At 35.1% G+C, this 22,459-nt stretch overlaps 1 protein-coding gene across 3 annotated transcripts in view; it reads left to right on the top strand.

Moving 5' to 3' along the window:
* The window catches only part of LOC130077463 (RNA-binding motif, single-stranded-interacting protein 1), an 83,126-nt gene extending 68,726 nt beyond the window's left edge, over nucleotides 1–14,400 (top strand). For all 3 annotated transcript variants that reach the window (XM_056242703.1, XM_056242704.1, XM_056242705.1), the window contains exons 8-14: nucleotides 794–843; nucleotides 2,280–2,367; nucleotides 3,121–3,171; nucleotides 6,001–6,111; nucleotides 8,089–8,169; nucleotides 9,276–9,354; nucleotides 14,197–14,400. In XM_056242703.1, the coding sequence (XP_056098678.1) occupies nucleotides 794–843; nucleotides 2,280–2,367; nucleotides 3,121–3,171; nucleotides 6,001–6,111; nucleotides 8,089–8,169; nucleotides 9,276–9,347 (453 nt within the window). In that variant the 3' untranslated portion in view covers nucleotides 9,348–9,354; nucleotides 14,197–14,400. The remainder of the gene's footprint in view (nucleotides 1–793; nucleotides 844–2,279; nucleotides 2,368–3,120; nucleotides 3,172–6,000; nucleotides 6,112–8,088; nucleotides 8,170–9,275; nucleotides 9,355–14,196) is intronic.
* The last annotated feature ends 8,059 nt before the right edge of the window (nucleotides 14,401–22,459 follow it).

The raw sequence follows: 22,459 nt of genomic DNA on the forward strand, positions 1-22,459 counted from the left end.
CTCACACCACACACACACACTCAACTAACCTCTGACCTCTCACACCACACACACACACACTCAACTAACCTCTGACCTCTCACACCACACACACACACACTCAACTAACCTCTGACCTCTCACACCACACACACACACACACACACACACACACACTCAACTAACCTCTGACCTCTCACACCACACACACACACTCAACTAACCTCTGACCTCTCACACCACACACACACACACACACACACACACACTCAACTAACCTCTGACCTCTCACACCACACACACACACTCAACTAACCTCTGACCTCTCACACCACACACACACACACACACACACACACACTCAACTAACCTCTGACCTCTCACACCAGACACACGTCAAAGCAGCCGGAGCAACTTTTCTCTATTTACGGATATGATGAGACACGCAGGCGAGTGACGTGCGCAATTTTGTGTGAAAACCATCCCACCCGCTCTAAAATATAAACACTTATAATAGACTTGCCATGGTGAAGACAAAAACACGTTTTGGAAGAAGAATTGATTTTGTTTTTTACAAAAAAACTTACAAAGTACACCTTTAAGTAACAAAATATAAGTGTCTGTACAGTCTCTGTGCTTAACACTTCTCTTCATCAACTTTGCTCAGTGTATTTTAGTGGATGATTCACAAGCACAAAGTGGCACAACACTTTTGTTTTCCTCTTTTAACACTTCAAAAACAGCTTTGAACTGAATAGTGTAATAATTGTTTTATTTCTCTCTCTCTCTCTCTCTCTCTCTCTCTCTCTCATAGGCTGGCATGACCCTCACGTACGACCCCACCACAGCTGCTATGCAAAATGGGTACGAGACAATAAGAGTTCAGAAAGAATCAGTGTTACTGTAGTATTTGTAGAGTATTATACAACTCCTGAAAAATTATGGAATCACACACTCAGATTATAGCAAATAAACAACATAAACATGACACAAAAAAAGGTTTTGTTCAAATCCACTTACATTTTTTTTTTTATCATTTTTTTTTTTATTAATTGGATTAATTCCATACTTTTTTCCTCTACTTGCTCTGGGAAAAGACATGGCATTAATAATAAAAAAAGTGGATTTGTGTGAGGTATGTTTCATGAAGCCAGAATGTTAAGTTATTGAACAAAACCTTTTTGTGTCATATATGTGATTTGTTAGTTTACTATAAAGTAACAAATCTGAGTGAACATCCTCTAAGTTTGGTGATTCCATAATTTTTGCCAGGGATTGTAGTATTTATGCATCTTTTTTGAATTAGCTCGTATTTTTATATTTTCAGCTTTCATTTTAATTCTAGTTTTTGATTCTATTTAGCTTTCATCTATTTTTGTTTCTGTTTTAGTAATTTTAGTACTTTAACGTAAACTTATATTTCAGTTAATTGCAACAAATTTTATTTAAGGTTTTCAGGTTTAAAATCTTAATTCCATTATTTAAAATCCGCTTTATTTCATAATTATTTACGCTTTTTATAAGTTTTGGTATCAGTTAACAATAACAACACTATTATTAATATTATTTTTTATTTTATTTTTTATTTTTCATAGAGTTGCCATGGCACAATTTCAACAACAAAAAAAGATGCAAAAATATAAATACATTTTTCATCTAATATTTATATATATATATATATATATATATATATATATTTTATTTCAGCCTTATTTCAATAAATGAGTTATTTTCAATGAATACATTTTTGTTTTAGTTAACAATAACCACACTAAAGAGAGCAAGCACATTTGAGTTCATACTACAAATGCTTTAACGTTTTTAGTTGAGTAAAATAGTCAAGTACTATATATTTATACATATTAATACTTGAACGAATTATATTTACAAATATTTATATAACAGAAGGTATCTTAGAAGGCAGCATACTCATACTCAATGCTATCATACTATATTCACAATAGTGCACAGCCTCACATACATACAGGTGAAACTCTAGAAAAATTAGAATATCGTGCAAAAGTTCATGTATTTCAGTAATTCAAATTAAAAGGTGAAACTAATATATTTAGTATATATAACTATATACATATGCATGATTATACTTTTCAGAGGGCCGACATTTGTGTATTTAAAATCTTTTTTTTTATTGATTGCATGTAATATTCTAATTTTCTGAGATTTTGAATTTAGGGTTTTTAAAAGCCATAATCATCAAAATTATAACTTTTGCACGATATTCAAATTTTTCGAGTTTCCACCTGTAATTGCCTAAATATGCCCTTTTCATCTCTCTACAGATTCTATCCGACTGCCTACAGTATTACAAACAGAATGATCACACAGACGCCCATGTCTCCATACATCTCCCCTGTGTCCACATACCAGGTAACACACAATATCCAGGTCAGATCAAACAGACCGATCGAGGTCTCAGAGAAGTGGATGTGTCAGAACTGTCTTAAAAAGGATTAGTTCACTTTAAAAAAAGCTTTTGCTGATAATTTACTCACCTTGGTATTCAAGATGTCCATGTCTTTCTTTGTTCAGTCGAAAAGAAATTAAGCTTTTTGATGAAAACATTCCAGGATTTTTCTCCATATAATGGACTTCAATGGGGTCCAAACGGTTCAAGGTCCAAATGACAGTTTCAGTGCAGCTTCAAAGGGCTTTAAACGATACCAGATGATGAATAAGGGTCTTATCTAGCGAAACAAATAGTTTCTGTTCTGTTCTCACTGTTCTGTGAGACCTTTTCAACGTAATTGCGTATTACGTGACATCACGAACAGAGCAAGGCGAGCATTTGTGCTTATAAAACTTAAACTTTTGATTTTTTTTTTTTTTTTAAATGACCGATTGTTTCGCTAGATAAGACCCTTATTCATCGTCTGGTATCGTTTAAAGCCCTTTGAAGCTGCACTGAAACTGTCATTTGGACCTTGAACCGTTTGGACCCCATTGAAGTCCATTATATGGAGAAAAATCCTGGAATGTTTTCATCAAAAACCTTCTTTCTTTTCGACTGAAGAAAGAAAGACATGGACATCTTGGATGACATAATGGGGGTGAGTAAATTATCAGCAAAAGTTTTTTTTAAAGTGAACTAATCCTTTAAGGGACTGTATTTGTATCGTTCAGGTCCAGAATCCATCCTGGGTCACCCATCAGCCGTACATCATGCAGCATCCGGTGAGTCTGATCACTGCCTGTCTCTCATGAGCCGTCTCATGCTGGTCCTCAACAGTGTGTGTGTGTGTGTGTGTGTGTGTGGGGGGGGGGGAGATCTACACTTGAACTGCTCATAGACTGAGTGTGTGGGCGACGTCGACAGAGAGTCTAAACAGACTTACTAAAGCAGCAAACCACATTAATTCATCGATTATCAAAATGAACAAACTTATGCCAAATAATATAGTCAATAAGTCTAACCGTTGGCTGGCACATCAATATTGGACAGAATTAAGAGTCTAAAGCTTCCATTTATTAAAAAAATAATAATAATAATAAAATCTGCACGCCGGTACTATAAATATAGTAGCCTATTTTATTATTGTATATTATTTATTTATTTTTTAGTAACACTTTACAACAAGGTTGTATTAGTTAAGGTTAGTTAATGCATTAACTGACAATGAGCAATACATTCGTTACAGTATTTGTTAATCTTTTTTAACATTAATTACTGTTTATTGTTCTGGTTCTTTAACTAATGTTAACAGGTACAACTTTTGATTTGAATCAGATATTAGTAATTGTTGAGATTAACATAACAGATTAACAAATGCTTTAGAAATATTTTTCTTGTTAGTTCTTATTACCTAATATAGTTAACTCTGGAACCTTATTGTAGTTACATTACATTTTATTTCACATTTTTAATTATTATATATTTAATTTCTATTTATTTTTATTTTTATTTGAATATTTTACTTTTTATTAGATTTTTATTTCTTTTGTTTTAGTTTATTTACAATAAAATAAAATATTTGTTTTGTTGTTGTTGATAAAAGTACTATTTATATGTCAAAGCTCTGCTGGAGATGTGTCTTTAAACTGTATGTTGTCATATGAACAACCAGTAATTAAACAATTAGTAATTAAACAGATTTAAGTTTTAATAACGCATTATCAACATTACTTTGAAAAATAACACAGTTGGCCATCATAAGTCATCAGACGGTCACGAATATGTCAGTCTTACTGTAAATAACGTACAAAAACAGACCCAGTAATTTTTGTCAATTATTTCCATTCCGTCATTTGAGAAGCTGCTTTTAGGAGCAACTTTGCCTAGAACAACATAAAAGTTCACATTTGGTCCCTGATGCGTGACGTGTGCTTCCTACTCTTGAAGAGCAGCAGCCGCCACGGATGTGCAGGAAACACTGGTGTGAGTGTGTGTGTGTGTTTGCATAAGTGCACTAACACTAGATCACACCCAGATGCTGTAGTACAGTGTCGTTGAATTCCACGCTAGCATAAAGAACCTGAGGTGTGTGTGTGTGTGTGTGTGAGATCAGTGATGATCAGATTGCAGGTAATAAGTGAAGCTCAGCTGCCTGAATGACACATCAAACCGGAAGAGATTCAATGTGTGTTTTTTTCTATTTGAGTGGGTGTGTATAATGTATGTAAGTAATGTGTGGTATAATGGGCTTATGAGTCAGTGCGTATAGAGCTGAGTGCCGTGGATCATAAATGCGGAAACTGTGGCATTTAAAGGCCAGTAATGGCACTGATGGCTCACAGCTCTTAAATATACGGAAGATTTTCAGAGTCTGACTCACAGCGTAAGAAAGCAGGACTCGTCACACACACACATCCCAGACAGACCCTGGGCGCACACCAATACACTTCACAGATGCCACACACAATATCTCATTTACTTCATATTAAACATCACAAACCTTCATCTATCATACATTTCAAAGAAAACTATGGTATTACCAGGATCTGTTTGGTGCTTGTTTTTTAGTGAACATTATTTTTTATTAAAAGCACAGCAGTGAAAATTAGCAAAAAAACAGGAATTTTGGGAAGCAGTCCCAAAATAAGTATTTACTTATATAAATAAATACTTATTTATATAAGTAAATACAATTTAACTTAAGTAAAAAAAATATATTTTTTTAATTAATTAAAAGTATTAATTTTACTTAAATTTACTTAATTTACTTAAATTAATTTTGGTCAATAAACTAATTGTTACAAAAAATAAAATAAATAATGTAATTCCCTTACAGAACAAAATGCCCTCAAAGAAAAAAAAAATTGGAAATAAGCAACTTACGTATTTGGGTAAATACCCAAATTAATTTAATAATTTAAATTGGTCAAACATTAATTTTATTGGTCAATAAATTAATTTGGGTATTTACCCAAATATGTAAGTTGCTTATTTCCAACTTTTTTTTCTTTGAGGGCATTTTGTTCTGTAAGGGAATTACATTATTTATTTTATTTTTTGTAACAACATTTTATTGGTCAAACATTATGAAGACAAAGTGTGAACAGTAATTGTGATTTTTTTTTTTTTTTTTTTGGGTACAAAGTTACAAAGTTAAATTTTGTTAATCTAATATTTATATTTTATTTTAGCTTTAGTTGAATTAATGAGTTTTAATAATTTTAGTTAAAACAATAAAAACACTAGAAAGAGCAAATCAGCTAATTCATACTCAAATACATATTTGAGTTTATTTCAGTTAGTTGCAACGTTTCTTATATGCTTCATTTAAGTTTTTCATTTAATATTTATAATTTTTCTTTTATTTCAGGCAGCGTTATTTCAATTAATGACAACAAATTTGAATAATTTTCATTTTCGTTTCCTTTTGAAAAGAGCATGCATATCAGCAAATTCTTATGCTTGAAAATACATAGTACACACATATTGAGTAAAATAGTCAAGTATTATTTATTTTATTTTATAAAATGGGCTGATTATGAAAGGAAGTGTTTATATGTGGCTATAAAAGTGCATAATAAATGTAATGTAAATGTCCCGTTCCATCATAGGGAGCAGTGATATCGCCCTCTATAGATCACTCCATGTCTCTGCAGCCCACGTCCATGATGAGTCCTCTCACTCAGCAGATGGGTCACCTCTCTCTGGGCAGCGCAGGAACGGTGAGCACAAATCAACACTTCTCACACTACTGTCTCATACGTGTTGTTTTGTTTCTTCAAAATCTGCTAATATAGAGCACTTGCAGCTGTTATTTAAAGGGATAGTTCACCTCAAAAGTGAAAACTCTGTCAGTAATTACTCCCCCTCATGTTGTTCCAACCCCTTAAGACTTTCGTTCATCTTCAGAACACAAATTAAGATATTTTTGATTAAATCTGAGAGCTGGATCACTCCTCCATAGGCTTCTTAAGGGATTGAACCTGGCCGGCCGAGAAAAGTTATGAAAGACATTGTTAAAATAGTCTGAGTGACTACAGTGGCTCAACCTTAAGTTTATCAAGCGACGAGAATACTTTTTGTGCGAAAAAAATCCAAACAAAAATAACGACTTTATTCAACTCTTCATTTCCTTCTCTGTGGGCCTCGAGTAATTTCACGTAGTGTAACAGCGCCGCGCTTCTGGTTTTACATCACACACATGACCAGCGTCGGCCAATAGTGAGCCTACGTGTGACGTACAACCCAGAAGCGCTGCACTGTTACACTACGTGAAATTACTCGAGGCCAACAGAGAAGGAAATTAATTTGTTTGTTTTTTGCACACAAAAAGTATTCTCGTCGCTTGATAAACTTAAGGTTGAGCCACTGTAGTCACTCGGACTATTTTAACGATGTCTTTAATAACTTTTCTGGGCCGGCAAGTTTCAATCCCTTAAGAAGCCTATGGAGGAGTGATCCAGCTCTCAGATTTAATCAAAAATATCTTAATTTGTGTTCTGAAGATGAATGAAAGTCTTACGGGGTTGGAACAACATGAGGGCGAGTAATTACTGACAGAGTTTTCATTTTTGGGTGAACTATCCCTTTAAAGCTCTGGCTGTGTTCAGAATGGCCTTCATCCTACTGCTGTATACACTGCTTATTATGTTTTTTTAAACAGTATGCACAATGCAACGCTAAATATTACAAAGTAGTTTGTTGTATCCTGCACATTTTGGCATCATTTTGTATCCATGCATATAAATTTGCATACTGTTCAGAGTTTAAATACTGTATACTGCAGAAATGGTGTGTTAGTATGGTAGTCAGAGCGAGAGGAAACTTCACGTGATTTGATTGCATGGCTAATTAATTATTTTGAATAAGTACTTAGTTTCCAACCTCTAAAAAAGTGTAGTATGAATGTAATTCGGACGTACTATAGCACATCCACCATGTTGTCATTGTCATGTGACCTACCAGCGTCAGTTGTGTCGCTTTCACAAATCCTCTCCTGTGGCCTCATGGGATAGTAAAGTGTCCATCATAAGCACACTTCAAAATCCCGTAGTAGTAGTAGGGGACTTTTTGCCTACTCTATTATGAGTACTGTGAATTCAGACATACTACTTGGCTCACATATTGTTTTTCACCTACTATAAAGTAGGTAAGTATGCAATAATTTTGGATGCAGCCCATATCTGACCTTAAGCGCCACCTACTGGTGAATTATCAAGTTGCAATTAAAACATAAAGGCCACAATATGGAAGACACATTTTCTAATAATAATAGTATTGAAGAATTTAAAGGTACATTATGTGACATTTGGCGCTCTAGCGGTTCATATATACGAAACTGCATGCGAGATGGATTCATGATGTACTCGTTAATTGTATAAATTGTCAATTTTGAGTAAACAAAACATCGCATTAACAACATTTTATGTTGGAATTTTTTATAGTGCAATAATATTTTTGGGGGTTACACTGATTCTGCATATAATGGCCAAACGCTGCAAAACAATGTATAGGCCTATATTTAAACATGGATCACACATGGATCATGCACAACTCAGCAGAAATACACAAAACTAACCAAATAAAAAAACGCTGACAGAATGAGAGCACAAAACACTACAGCAGCAAAGTGTGCAGGTTTGTAGCAGCATATGTTGATGTTTTCTCTCTGTGTGTGTGTGTGTGTGTGTGTCCTGTAGTATATGCCAGCCAGTCAAGCTCTCCAGGGGCAGTACATCCCTCCATACACTCACATGCAGACCACCGCAGTCTCAGTAGAGGTGGGTTCATGTCCACACACACTTTCCCCAGACACAGATTTAACCTCGTCCTGTACTTTTCTGAATTCACAATCACCATAAATGGAGAAAAGTTGAAGAACAGACTGGGCTTGTGCAACTGTGCTGAAATGTTCTTGAGTGTCAAGAACACGTCCAGGGAATGTTTCCAAAATCAAACAAAAGAAATACAATAGAATATTTTTAGGGCTGTCAAATGATTAATCGTGATTAATCGCATCCAAAATAAAAGTTTTTTTTACATAATATATGTGGGTGCACTGTGTATAATTATTTTGTATATATATAAATACACACACATGCATGTATATTTAAGAAAAAAATATTATTTATATATAAAATATTTATATTTATATATAATATAAATTATATATAAATCTATATACAGTATATACATGAAAATATTTCTTAAATATATACAAGCATGTGTGTGTATTTATATATATAAAATAATTATACACAGTGCACCCACATATATTAGGTAAAAAAAACTTTTATTTTGGATGCGATTAATCACGATTACCGGTAATCATTTGACAGCCCTAAATATTTTGCTCACTTATTTTTAGAGCTATTGATTTTTTTCTGTGAGATTATCTTCATGACGGTTAAGCACATTCTCCCAATTATGATGCATAATAATAACAATAATAATATATGATTTAAATTCAAGTATTGAAGTATTTATACATTAGGGTAGTATTTTGTGTATTGCCTTTCATTTCTGCAATGATATATTTTGAATATGAATTATAAAATTATTGATTAATTAATATTATTTAATTAATATATATGATAAAGTATTGTAATAGTATTATTTTTACAGAATGGGAAACCTATTATGTTGTTTGTTTTTCAGTGACGTGAGCATGTTTTTGTGACAGTCATCCATTAGCGCATGTTAATTGCCTTCAAAATAATAAGCGAAATATGCAGTGGAAAAAATTCAGTCATTTATATTCTGACTTATATTATATTAGTGCTTCAGATCTCTGTTCTGATTTCAGCTTGTATGATGAGATGACATGCTTTGCTTGTGTTGATTTGGTGCCTAAATGTGAGAATTGAAGCATCATGTTTTGTTGCAGGAGAACAGTCCACAACCTCAGGTGGATTCGTCCAGTGATCATTCACCTTATACCTATCAGCAGGCCAAGTGATGAAGAGGTACTATCACTCACATCTTTCACTGTTGATCTGTACACACATATACATCATGTAACGGCTCGTGTGTCATTTTACCATAAGCTTTTGGAACCCAAAAAATTGAATAGAGAAATCAAATCCACTGAGAATTTCCTATAAACCATTTAAACATTAAAGGTGCAGTGTGTATTTTTTAGCGGCATCTAGCAGTTCGGTTGCGAGTTGCACTAAGGGCTCAGCCCACTGCTCACCCCTCCCTTTCGAAGAAGCTACGGTGGCTCAAACGGGACAAACATATCGTCGTCTGAGACAGCAGAGAATAGCCAGAGTAAGCCAAGAGTGTGTAACATTGTCACTGTTTCTGTACCACAGTCCATTATAAACCACATCATGGATAATGTTTACAAAGCCATAGTCAGGTGAGGATCAAGGGTCTTAATATGAAGAGTTTGGTTCCAAAACGCAATAAATCCATTAATTTAAGTAAAAATGTGTTTTCTTTACCAAGAAAGTGGAAAGATGAAAACCACTATTTTCTGTTTCAAACTTTCACATAGCATTTGTAGGTCATAATAACAACAAAAATTTAAATCCAGGTTTTGATTTTCAAATATTTATTATAAAAACGGATTATTTTTTTCCCCAAAATGCAATAAATCCATTTTTTTAAATTCAAAATGCAATTAATCCATTGAATCAATATAAAAGTTGTTTTTTTTCATATTGAAACTGTTGAAAATACACTGCAACGTAAGTTTATTAGTATAATATTTTTTATTAAGAACTGTAAAGAAGATTGAAAACATTTTTTCCTCCTCCCGAGTGCCTCATCTTCTTAATCTCCTCTCGTAAATGATTCGATTTTGATGCCTTACGTTTCTTACCCACCGCAGAAACAACCACAGGTTCATCAATGGCGTCAAAATTATTCATTTTTTGTTTGTTTGTTGATCGAAAAGTACAAAATAGATAAGAAAAACTAGGAAGCCGGGTGTATTTAAGGCGCTGCCGTTACTGTTTACATTGCGTGGAATGACTTTTCAATACCAACCAGATACAATACTGATTTTTGCAGTAACTAATTTTTTTTTTTAAATGGCGTTTATCGCGTTTTGGAACCAAACTCTATTATATTATTATATATAATATAATAATAGCAATCAGCTGATTGTCTCACGAACGTAACCAGCACATTTCTCCCCACATAGCAAAGCCATAACACAGCGAGGGAGAAGAACTAAGTTACATGAAACAATCCAACTACATATTTTACACCACTGACAAGGGAAAAGTCACTACTCACGGTGTCTATGGCTAGCTTTAGCTTTCTGCGGCTTCTCTTTCAAGGTAGTGACGAAACGCGCTCTGTAGCGCTGTGTGTTCGCTGTCGGCTACTGTAGAAACATGACGTCACAACATGTCGACCTCCATAGAAGGGGGTTCCCGCGGTTATGTAGATATAAATGTCTCATTCTAAGGTAATAAAAACATTATGGTTTATTAAGTAAGTTCTTTATACACCACTGAAAACATAGTTATGGATGTCATATTGGATTTCTGTTAATAGATACTCAAAAATTTTACACATTGCACCTTTAAAGAGGACCTATTAAGCCCTTTTTTGTTTTTGGGGTCTACTAGAATAGGTTTTCATGCTTTTGAATGCTTCATGAACATCATTTTTTTTACATATATTTGTCAGTCTGTCAGTAATGCTCTGAGGTGCGTTTCCCAAAAGCATCATTAGCCAAATGTGGTCGCAACAGAACTTGCAACCATGGTTGGCTTTGGGAAATGCACGTTCGTTTTGTTTTCGCTCTCTATAGGGGTTTTCGCACCGGGTAGTTATAAGAAGTCTGTTATAGGAACTAGTCACTAAGGCTGTCCCCTGAGAACTATATTTTCCCCTAGGGCCATTTTCCTGGTTGCATTCGCACCAGCACTGCAGACTTTTATTTTGACAGCGCTGAGCACACAGCTCTCCCATTCTCCATCTTCACTAGTTAACGATCTGCTTAACAGTCCTGTCTAATACGTTATTAGATAGAACTGTTAAAGAAATTAAGGGGTATATGAAAATGTATTATAGCGTTTACTGTGTGGTTGATGTCCAGTGTCACTAGCTGAGCAGAAATATATAATCATTATGCTTCGCTTGGTACCTTCAAAGTAGCGTTGGATTTCCTCGTTAGCGTAACACCGTGTCCTAACTACACGCGACGCGATAAAATTCCAGCGACAGCAAGTGTGTCTGTCCACACTAGACGCGACGCGACTGTGAGACGCCACACGTCAATCAAAAATCACAGCCATTCAGAACAGCGTGTGGGCGGAGTCTCTCTGTGAAAGCGCACTGCTGGCCCGCACTCGCATTGGAAATGGGTAAGGACATAATCAAATCAAGAAATAACATTATTAAAAATCAAAACATTAACAAAATATACTCATTGACTAATTTTGTTATGAAGTACAGTTGTATGTTTGCTTAGAATTCAGTTTGAACGCTATATTATATGCTTTCAAAGTCTGAGGTAAATGATATATTATCGCTTGTGGCACAGTGACCTATTTTTAACAAAAAAATAAATAATGTGTACTCATAACCAGTGTAATTTCTTCATATGACAATCGGTTTATTCGAACTTCCATCCAATGAGATCTCTGTGTGGGCGGATCTGTCAGCCGCGACGTCGCAGAAATAGGAACCGTTTCTAAATTAGAAACTTTGCGTGTCGCTCTCACGTCTGGTTAGGACAAAAACTCTGATTAACATGGAAAAGATACCTTCTATCGCGTGCCGCGGCGTCGCGTGTAGTTAGGACACGGTGTAAAGGTTGAGAAGTGCCTGGACTTCTGCGTCAGTCCATCTATCGCTGTTTTCCGTGACCGTGGAGTAAATACTGTATATAGGCTATAAAATGACTGGAGTGTTTCGCATGCATTCGTCCAATCAACATACACTTACGTCACTGGTAGTTCCTCTTGTGCCGGGTTAGACTCTACTCTGAAGTAGGAGCTAATTTAGTCCTACCAAAAGGCGTTTCTAGAACTAAAATCGATCCCAGTTCCTGGGTTATAGGAACTATGAAGTGTTCCTCGAAGCCCCTCCTTTTGAAAAGCACACTGTGCTCTGATTGGTCGGCTGATCGAGCAGTGTGTTGTGATTGGTCAAGCGCTTCAAGTGTGTTTGGGGAAATGTCCCGCCCCTTACCATAACCGCCAGTTTCAACACACTACTAACTAACTCAACCAGGCCCCGCCCCTTTATTCTGCGTATGAATGATTTAAATGAGGAATATTGTGACGTGTTTGTTCCCGGAAGAAACCTCAAGACTACAATGGAGGCGTTTCAGGGAGTTCAGAAACACTGACACTGATATAGAGAAAAAATTGTCAGGCAACCAAAGAGAAGTTGTTGTCAAACCCAAATCTGTTTGGTATCTTAATATTCACAAAAACGAATGTTCTCTACAGACGATTAAAATGACTTTCTGGGTTCCAGGCGGAGGAAGTCTTGTGCATGTGGAAGCATTGCATGAGGATCCTTATCTAAATGTTTAGAGGTCATTTCAAGTGTTGATGCAACATCGGTTTACATCTGTTTGAAATAATTGGTCTGGAAGTGTAAACAGGTTTAATGTGGTATCAGTTTGAGGCACCTGCAGTCATGCTTTACTGCTTTACTGGTCCGTGTGTGTGTGTGTGTGTGTGTGTGTGTGTGTGTGTGTGTGTGTGTGTGTGTGTGTGTGTGTGTGTGTGTGTGTGTGTGTGTGTGTGTGTGTGTGTGTGTGTGTGTGTGTGTGTGTGTGTCGTGTCTAACTTGAACGGATGGTTCTCCCAAAAATGACAATTCGGTCCTCATTTATTCACCCTTGCCTCATTCCAGACTTGTATTATTTTACTTATTATTTGATGGTTATTCATGCTGTCAAGATCCAAAAAAAGTATCTTAAAAGTAGTCAATGCTACTTAATGGTTTCGACAGAATTTTTTACTGAGTCGAGTAATTTTTGTCATTGACATGAAGGAATCAATGATCTCAAACCTGCTTTGATTCATCCATGGCATGATTTTTTAATTGCACAGTCGTGAATAAGATCTAAGTAGTAAGTCTTGCAGACAGGAAGATTCAAGCTCATTTTGTGTGTCAAGGAAGAAAAAAATAAGAGGTTTAATGAGAGTGAGTAAATGATGAAAAGTAAAAATGGACATTTTGTAATTGTAATTTTCATGCATGGAAATTTTAGTTGAAAATACATTTTTATAGTAATTCTCAGATCTCAAATATTTTGTTGCCGAGAAATTGGTCTTTGGTTAAAGATTTTGGAAAATATATTATATTATACACTCTCATACAAAAGTTTTGGGATGGGATTTTTAAAATGTTTTTGAAAGAAGTGTATTCCGCTCACCAAGGCTGCATTTATTTGATGAAAAATACAATAAAAATGGTAATATTTTGAAATATTATTACTTTTTAAAATAACTATTTCCTATTGTAATATATAGTAAAATGTAATTTATTCAAATGTGATCAAAGCTGAATTTTCAGCATCATTACTCCTGTCTTCAGTGTCACATGATCCTTCAGAAATCACTCTAATATTATGATTTGCTGCTCAAGAAACATTTATGATTATTATTATTGTTCAAAACAGTTGTGCTGCTTCATATTTTTGTGGAGTCTTTGATAATTCTTTGACAAATAGAACAGCATTTATTTGAAACCAAAATCTTTTATAACATTATAAATGTCTTTACTGTCACTTTTGATCAATTGAATGCATCCCTGCTGAATCAAAGTCTTCATTTCTTTCTATCAAACTATTGATTTGAAGTGTTCTTCTTCTGCTTCACTTCTAGGGTTGAGAGAGAAGGAGACGACTGCTAAATCAATAACAGCTTCCTTTGAAGGACCGGCTCTACCGATGAATCAACATTTTGCACAGGTTCTACGATGAGTTCCTTGGTTTTATAATAAAACTACTTCAACTATTTTGGTATAAGTTCCATTAGGTGCAAATCAAGGATTCATTTCATCCGAGGATGCTAACAAAGAAAAACAAATGAAATGGAAAGAAAAGAAAAAGAAAAGTTTTATTTTAATAAGGAAACTGATTATTTTTTACCAAGGATTGTCACATAGATGCAGGAACTTCATCATGCGATTCAATGTGCATGGATATTATTCTTGTTTTTATGATTTCAGATTTGTTTTTTCTCTCTCTCTCTCTCTCTCTCTCTCTTCTTTTGTACTGAAACAGATGTTTGTTCTTAGAGATTTGTCAGCCGGACATCCTGAGAAAGATGCGTTTGTGCTTGCGGTGTGAGTGTCGTTGATGTGTTTTTCTGTTGTGTGCTTCATCTTCGGTCTGACCGATCTGTTCGTCTTATACGATTTGCCTTAAACTCTTTCCCGTACAGTGGCCGAAGAAGAGGCGTGCGGCTACCGCCTTGTAAATCAGCTGAATAGGGCTTTTTTAGCATCTCGCAAAAAAGGAAAATTTCGCTGCGCTTGGATTTCGGTGTTTTGCTTTTCCGGATCTTTTAGAGTACAAACCGTTTCGAGTGACAACATTGATGGAGTTTTCATAGGATTTAATGTTTTTATAATCAGAGGTGGTGATCCTTTGGTTGTTTGAATGTGGTAGAAATTCTGCTGAACGATCACATTTTTGATAATTGCCTTTTACTTTCGTTTATAAATCTCGGTGTTGTAGTTTAGCTTTAGATGAACTCGTGTGGGAGGGGGAGGAGCTTTGACTCGTATTCTAATTTTGGGGGCGGGAGGGAGGCGTGGCCTGTCAGTCAGACCGAAAACCTCTTTAGGAAACAACAGCGGTTCGGCGGGCTTCTTCGGGAGAGGTGAACGTGCGCTCGATTACAGCAGGCAGACGAATCTCGGCACTTTCGACGTTTTCTCTCGAGACGGGCCACGCTGAGACTTTTTAACAGACTAGATTGCAGTTCTGGAGAATGTGCCTTCTTTGTACATATGCATTCAGCTGTCTTTAGTCTTCGAGGTGCGGACACCGATGGCGTGAAGGACGATTTGGATCCAGCAAGTGCCACAAACTAAACGAAAACATCACTACAGAGCAGAGACAACTGAAACTGAAACGAGGACAAGTTGAAACGACGGCACTGTTTTAAAACCCTAGTGAGCTGCCTGCATAGACAGCTGCCTTCTAAGGGAGCATCATAACTCATCATTATTTGTAAAAGTAATACATGCGTCATACAAATAGACTTCAGGAGAGTTTTGCATTGGCATGTTGCAGTAAAGGTACAAAATTAGTCGTGCTATTAACTATTTTTAGCCATGCTTTTTTTTTTTTTTTTTACTCGAAATGCATTATGGGATTGTCTTCTCAATGAAGGATTTATATGATGCTGCCTTAGGATTTGTAGGTGTCTTAATGCACTTACTGCCGTATTTTCCTGGAAAATAATTCCGGTAAATAAACGGAAACATTTACAAATATTATAAGCACAATAAACATGTGTTTTATTTCCCGTCACTCCACAACCAATCCTTTAAATGTAACGGTATTCAGAGCAGAACAGGAATTAAAAACACAAACATAAATTATAGTGTGCATTCATTATAAACAACGTTTAGAATTAAAAAATAAAACACCAAACCCTAAAGCGAAACTGAAACTACCCTAGAATCCAAATGTTTTGCGAACTTGACTTTAAAAAGTCTTCATGAAATCTATTTTTTTTTATGGAATATCGCCGTATTTGTTTTAAATGGATTATCCGTGCACATCTTTTTTTTTCTTGAATCAAAATAACTTCCAGCATCTCTTCTCTGATGACGAGGGCGGGGCAACCTGTCACTCACATGAGATCAGCCAATAGCAAACCACAACCATCCAATTAACTCCCCATGGACAAAATCAAGCCCCGCCCTACATTTGTTCCTGTTCACTTGGATATACAGGTGAAACTCGAAAAATTAGAATATGGTGCAAAAGTTCATTTATTTCAGTAATTCAACTTAAAAGGTGAAACTAATATATTATATAGACTCATTTCATGCAAAGTGAGATATTTCAAGCCTTTATTTGTTATAATTTTGATGATTATGGATTATAGCAAACCTTTTCACAATATTCTAATATTGAATTTGGGTTTTTTCATAAGCTGTAAGCCATAATCATCAAAATTATAACAAATAAAGGCTTGAAATATCTCACTTTGCTTGTAATGAGTCTATATAATATATTAGTTTCACCTTTTAAGTTGAATTACTGAAATAAATGAACTTTTGCACGATATTCTCATTTTTCGAGTTTCACCTGTACGTCACAATAGGGAAGAAAAGACAAGCGTAACTTTATTTGCATTCTAGTATAAGTGGCAGCATGTTTCAGATGATAAAAAACGTGACGTATTCGGGAAATACGAAAGCAGCTCACTGGGTTTTAGGACACGACCTTTGAAAAAATAATCGCATCCATTACAAGAAAAACGTTTTTATTTTCTTCTAAACTCACAATATACTTTAGTAAGGCTTTATTCATTAATTTGTCTTCCAAAAGACTGTGTTTTTGACCTGGTGGGTCTTGTTGACCGGTTATCTACCTCAGAGTTTTGTTGTCCTCTGTTTTAATTGGTCGGGCTAGCAGGTTCAGCCCGCCCCTCCAGACCAAACGGGCCGCTCAGGAGCTGTCCATGTACACTTGATTTCTTTCAGGTTTTTTCTTTTCAGATACTTTGGTCCTTTTCTTCTTCTTCTTCTTCTTCTTCAAACAAAAAGTTTTTTTATTTTTTATTATTATTGTTATCATTATAAGGAAAGTTGTGCGTTTGTTTTAGTGTCGTTTAGCATTCAGATTCATCGTTTTGAAAGCAAAAAACAATGCTGCTTTTCATCACAAGATATTCCAGTAGTCCATAGGAAGTAGACAAGAAAGCGTGCGCGAGAGAGAGAGAGAGAGAGAGAGAGAGAGAGAGAGAGAGAGAGAGAGAGAGAGAGAGAGACATCACTGTTGTATGAAGCCCATTTACCGCACATAACACAAAAAAGATAACATTTTATTTGAAGGTGACCTAGTTACACGTTACTACATGTACAAACTATAGTAATAACAGTAAATTATGCATAATTGGTATAATAATAAGCATAATAATGCATAATAAGGAACTAACCTTAACCGTAACTCTGTAGTACGTAAGTACATGTAGTTAATTATTATTACTCAGTACTTATTTGTGGAAGTACAACGTAACAACGACATCTTAAAATAAAGGTTTACACTTTATTTTAAGGTGTCCGTGTTACAGGGTAGTTACTACAGAGTTACGGTTAAAGTTTGTTTTAAGGTTAGTTGCATAGTTATGCACAATTTATAGTTATTACTACATGTAACAAGGACTAAATCGTTACTAAATGAAATGGAACAAAAAAATCATGTTCTGGTAAATGGCATAAAAAGTTAAATTATGATTTAAAAAGTCATTTATGATTTGTAATAGTCATAATTATGACTGTCAATTTTGAGATGAAAAGATAAATTAATACTCAAGTCAAAATTATGACTTAAAAAGTTGAAATTATGAGATAAAAAGTTAAAATTGAGAAAGTTTTTGACTTTTCATCAGAATTATTTCAACATTTTACATCAAAATATTTTTTTAATCTCACTCAGTATCACAAGTTTGACTTTTTATCTCATAATTATGACTTGTGTAATAATTATGATTTACCAAAGCATGATTTTTTTGTCTTATGTGTCAGAAATGGGCTTCCATACTGTTGCTTTCAGACCGAGTCCAGACAGAGTTTTAACGGCGTATCCGTGGTGCTCAGCTCACAGCCGAGTCCATTCTTGACGTGCGTGCGTGTGTGTGTGTGTGTGTGTGTGTGTGTGGCAGCGAGTGTGTTTCTGTAGAGTTCTTGTGTGGCTCATGCTGCTAGTAACATCTGAATCCGAAGTGCCAATCTGTGTCTGGGTCAAAGAGTTGAAAAGAGTTGTTGTGCAGAGAGAAATTGCTCATGAATATGAAAAATCATGTACTAGACAGCCATTAAGTTATATGGAAAAAAAAAAGTAATAATTTATGAAGAGAGAAGTTTTGTACAGACTGTTTGAAAAAATAAAAACAATAAAAAGATTTTCATAGAGATATCTATATGAGAGTTGATTTTGTAATTTCTTTCTGTTGTACGTGCCACACGCTTGCCAGTGGTCTCTTGTACGTTCGGTTTATCAGAAACCTTCCTCTGTATATTTTCTTTTGTTTTCTGGAGTGTTTGTTGAAGCCAAAAAAAGCTCTTTTTCTCCCCTTTGTTTTCAGTAGATTGTTAATTAAGCTTTATTTCTGTTCATTTCTTTGAGAATTTTTGAATAAAAACACATTTTTGTTTTATTCATGTTGTCGTTCATTCACCTGAAGCATCACGTCACATGCACTACTGTTATGATATTTTTATGGTATTTTCTTTAGACCAGCGGTTCCCAAACTTTTTTCCTTGCGCACCCCCTTCTATGTCCCAACCGGGTTGGCGCACCCCCAATCCCCACTTAATTTTTTTTTTTTTTTTAAACGCAACAAAGCTTTGTTTTATTGTCATATAAAGACTCATGTTTTATCATGCTCAAATAACCAGAACACACATGACAATAACAACATAAACAAAGTTTCAATATAATGCAACAAAGCTACGCACAAGCTTCCACTTTTAACCCTTTCACACCAATGCGACCGTTATTTAGAATTTGTCACTTTAATGTTTCCATGGTGACGCGTCATTGCTTGTCACGGGACACAGCGCAACCACAACACAGCGCTGAATGAATGAGGATCTGCTTTTATGTCATTTTTCCTTTTTATCAAAAATATTCACAAATGTATTAGCTATAGCATGAAACACTGATATTCCGATTGTCAAATATGTGTAAGTGGACGCGTTGTGTTGTTTAAACGCCTTCATAACGATTGCGTTAGTTGAGCTGTATGCGCGATGGGCGACGTCATGTTAGTTTGTGCCACAGTTCAGAGAAGAATCGGATCTGTTGGATTTACAACACGTCAGTTTCTCCCCTTCTCACGAAATACATGAACGTAAGAGGCTGGTGAACTGGGAGAAGAATAGGGTAAAATGTGAAGCTACGTTCTACACAATGTGTATCTGATATGAATAAAACGTGTCATCTTATAATAAAAATGATTATTATTGCCTTATCCATAGATATCAGCAAAATCAAAATCATTGTTTTGCTAGTACTTATGTATATTTAAATGTCTGAAACTTAAAATAAACATTATGTGGTTGAAAACACTCAATAGTTGTGATATAGGCTATGACAGCACTGGCTAAGCGCCAGCCAACGCGCGAAAGCACATTTGAATTTAGAAGTTGATAACGTGTGCAGAGCAGTGTTTAGAAGAAGACAGCAGCTGCTGTCTTATACGTTTCTATTAAAAACTAACAAATAATAGTTTTTTTATTTAAAATATAAGCGATTACAAAGGAAATGTTTACAGTTCATGTTTTTTTTTTTTGTATGGAAAAAATCCCATTTAAAAAAACAGACCGCCATTGCATTTTTCCTCTCGCGCACCCCCTGGTGACAGCTCGCGTACCCCTGGGGGTGCGCGCACCACACTTTGGGAATCCCTGCTTTAGACAATATAAAAAGTAAATAATGCCAGAACTGTCATTTTTGGATGAGGTAAGTTTAAAGGGTTAGTTCACCCAAAAATGAAAATGATGTCATTAATGCCTCTCCCTCATGTCGTTCCAAGCCCGTCAGACCTCCGTTCATCTTCAGAACACAGTTTAACACACACACACACCAGACACACGTCAGCGGCGGCAGTGAACGCGGATCCACAACAGAACCGGAAGACAATACAATGCTGAATAAAGGCCTAGTTTTTGTTATTTTTGGACCAAAATGTATTTTCGATGCTTCAAAACATTGTAACTAACCCACTGATGTCACATGGACTACTTTGATGATGTCTTTATTTCCTTTCTGGACAAGGACAGTATACCGTACATACATTTACAATGGAGGGACAGAAAGCTCTCGGACTAAATCTAAAATATCTTACAGGTCTACGGGCTTGGAACGACATGAGGGTGAGTCATTAATGACATCATTTTCATTTTTGGGTGAACTAACCCTTTAAGTTGCCTGCTGTTTACCACGTGACCAGTGTGGCCTTCTCAGCAGTACTTGACTTTGACCAGCAGGTGTCAGTGTCTCAGCGAAAAGCTGGATTTGAGACTGAGCATCATTTGTTAGTGTAAGTCCCTTCACTATAACCAGCAAGCAAACCAGCTTTAATGCTTTCGTATCGTCACTTTTCCAGAGACATGGAAAAGAAAGAGCAGAAGCTGATATTTGTGGTCCAGATCCATTAGAGCACCTGTACTCGCTGTGGACTATTATTCAGTAACAGAAGAACTCAAGAATAAGGTTAAAAACGTGTTTAAAGAATCAAACACACACTGTGATATCAGGCTCCAAATGTTCACTCAGATGTTAATTTGTATATTAAAAACTATTCATCTATCTAATCTACAAGGCAAAGCCTAACCACATGTACACAAATGCTCCAGGTAAGTGATTGACGTAAATATCTCTATCTTAAAATTGTTAATAAAATAAAATAAATTTAAACAAAATAGTTGGTCATTAAAGCATAAATTACAGTTTGATATGATCTTTTATGAATTTAACTAACCTTAACAATAAATGAGAGAGAGAGAGACAAGAGTGGTTATTCAAGCGGTCCTCTGTGATGTGTATATTATTCATTACATTTATATATGAATATATTAGAAATATTTTCCAGTATGAGTGTCAGTAATGTGTGCGTGTGTGTGTTATGGAAATACACAGTTTTTATATGAATTTAATTATAAATACAATAGACTTCCCCAAACCCTGCAGAAAAAGTTTGTGCATTTTAATAATAAATTATATACTTTTATATTACTATAATTTACTAATATACTATTTATATACTGTATATATAATTATGTATTTATATACTATTATAGTATTTATAAATATTTTTATTTAGCTTTAATTTAATTTTAGGTTTTAGTGATTTTATTCGTTTTTTTTTATAAATTCGTTTTTGTTTTAATATTTATATAAAGCTTTATTTTTATGGTAATTCTGTTATTTTAGTTTGAGTAATTTTAGTAGTTCAGCTTATATCAACTTAGAACATATTTATTTCAGTTTGTTGCCAAAGCGATAACAATATTTAATAGTTTTAGCTAGCAATGACCACACACACACCATACATTATTTTACATGAACACATCATACTCTTTTTGATACGTGAAATCAATATCAAACTTCAGACTGCACAATTATTCAGACAGATTTTCCAAATTTTAAATAAACCATCTTAATGAAGTTTTGTCATTGATACTGTACTGAACTCCTCAAAGGTTATGAATAAGCTGGTGTATTCCAAAACAATGACAAAATTCGCATTTAAGAGATATAAGCATTCAAAACTTACAGTCTCTCCCTTCCGCTAAAATGGATCACAGATTTTTATAACATCACTGCGGAGCTTTTCATCACATCTTCTGTCCAATCAAATGCTCTCTAGAATCTCAAGCTCCGCCCCCTATGCTATAAATACCACCTGGCCAAAGCAACCGTTGACACGTCAAGGAGCAATATGGACTTGAAGATGTGTGTTCGGTTGTGCATACGCTCGAGTGTTATTCCGTTTCCCAATTATATGTTGGTTAAGATTGAAATGGCTAATTTATTCAAACCTCAATGAATTCAAAGTAGTACTTGCAGTCTGTGAGGTAAACTAAAGGCTATTGGCTATTTGAAAAGGGGGAGGAGCCATTCAATATGTCCCGCCTTAGCTTCCTTTATGTTCCAAGGCACTTCAGTGGGACTTTATAAAGCACTGCATCAGTCCATGCAGCGAGAGCGCCATCTAAAGGACGCATCTGAGATCCACACCAAATATTGCTTTGGCAACTAACTAAAATAAATGTTTTTTAACTAAAAGTTAAATAAAAGTTGAAGTACTAAAATTGCTATTAAATAATATCTATAAGTGATTATAGAACAAAGTTGTTGTTTCCTAAAGACACTTTTGAAATGAAAAATATTAGGCT

The sequence above is a fragment of the Rhinichthys klamathensis genome, unplaced genomic scaffold (genome assembly GCF_029890125.1).
Source record: "Rhinichthys klamathensis goyatoka isolate OS25496 unplaced genomic scaffold, OSU_Roscu_1.1 h1tg000746l_1, whole genome shotgun sequence".
Taxonomy (NCBI): domain Eukaryota; kingdom Metazoa; phylum Chordata; class Actinopteri; order Cypriniformes; family Leuciscidae; genus Rhinichthys; species Rhinichthys klamathensis.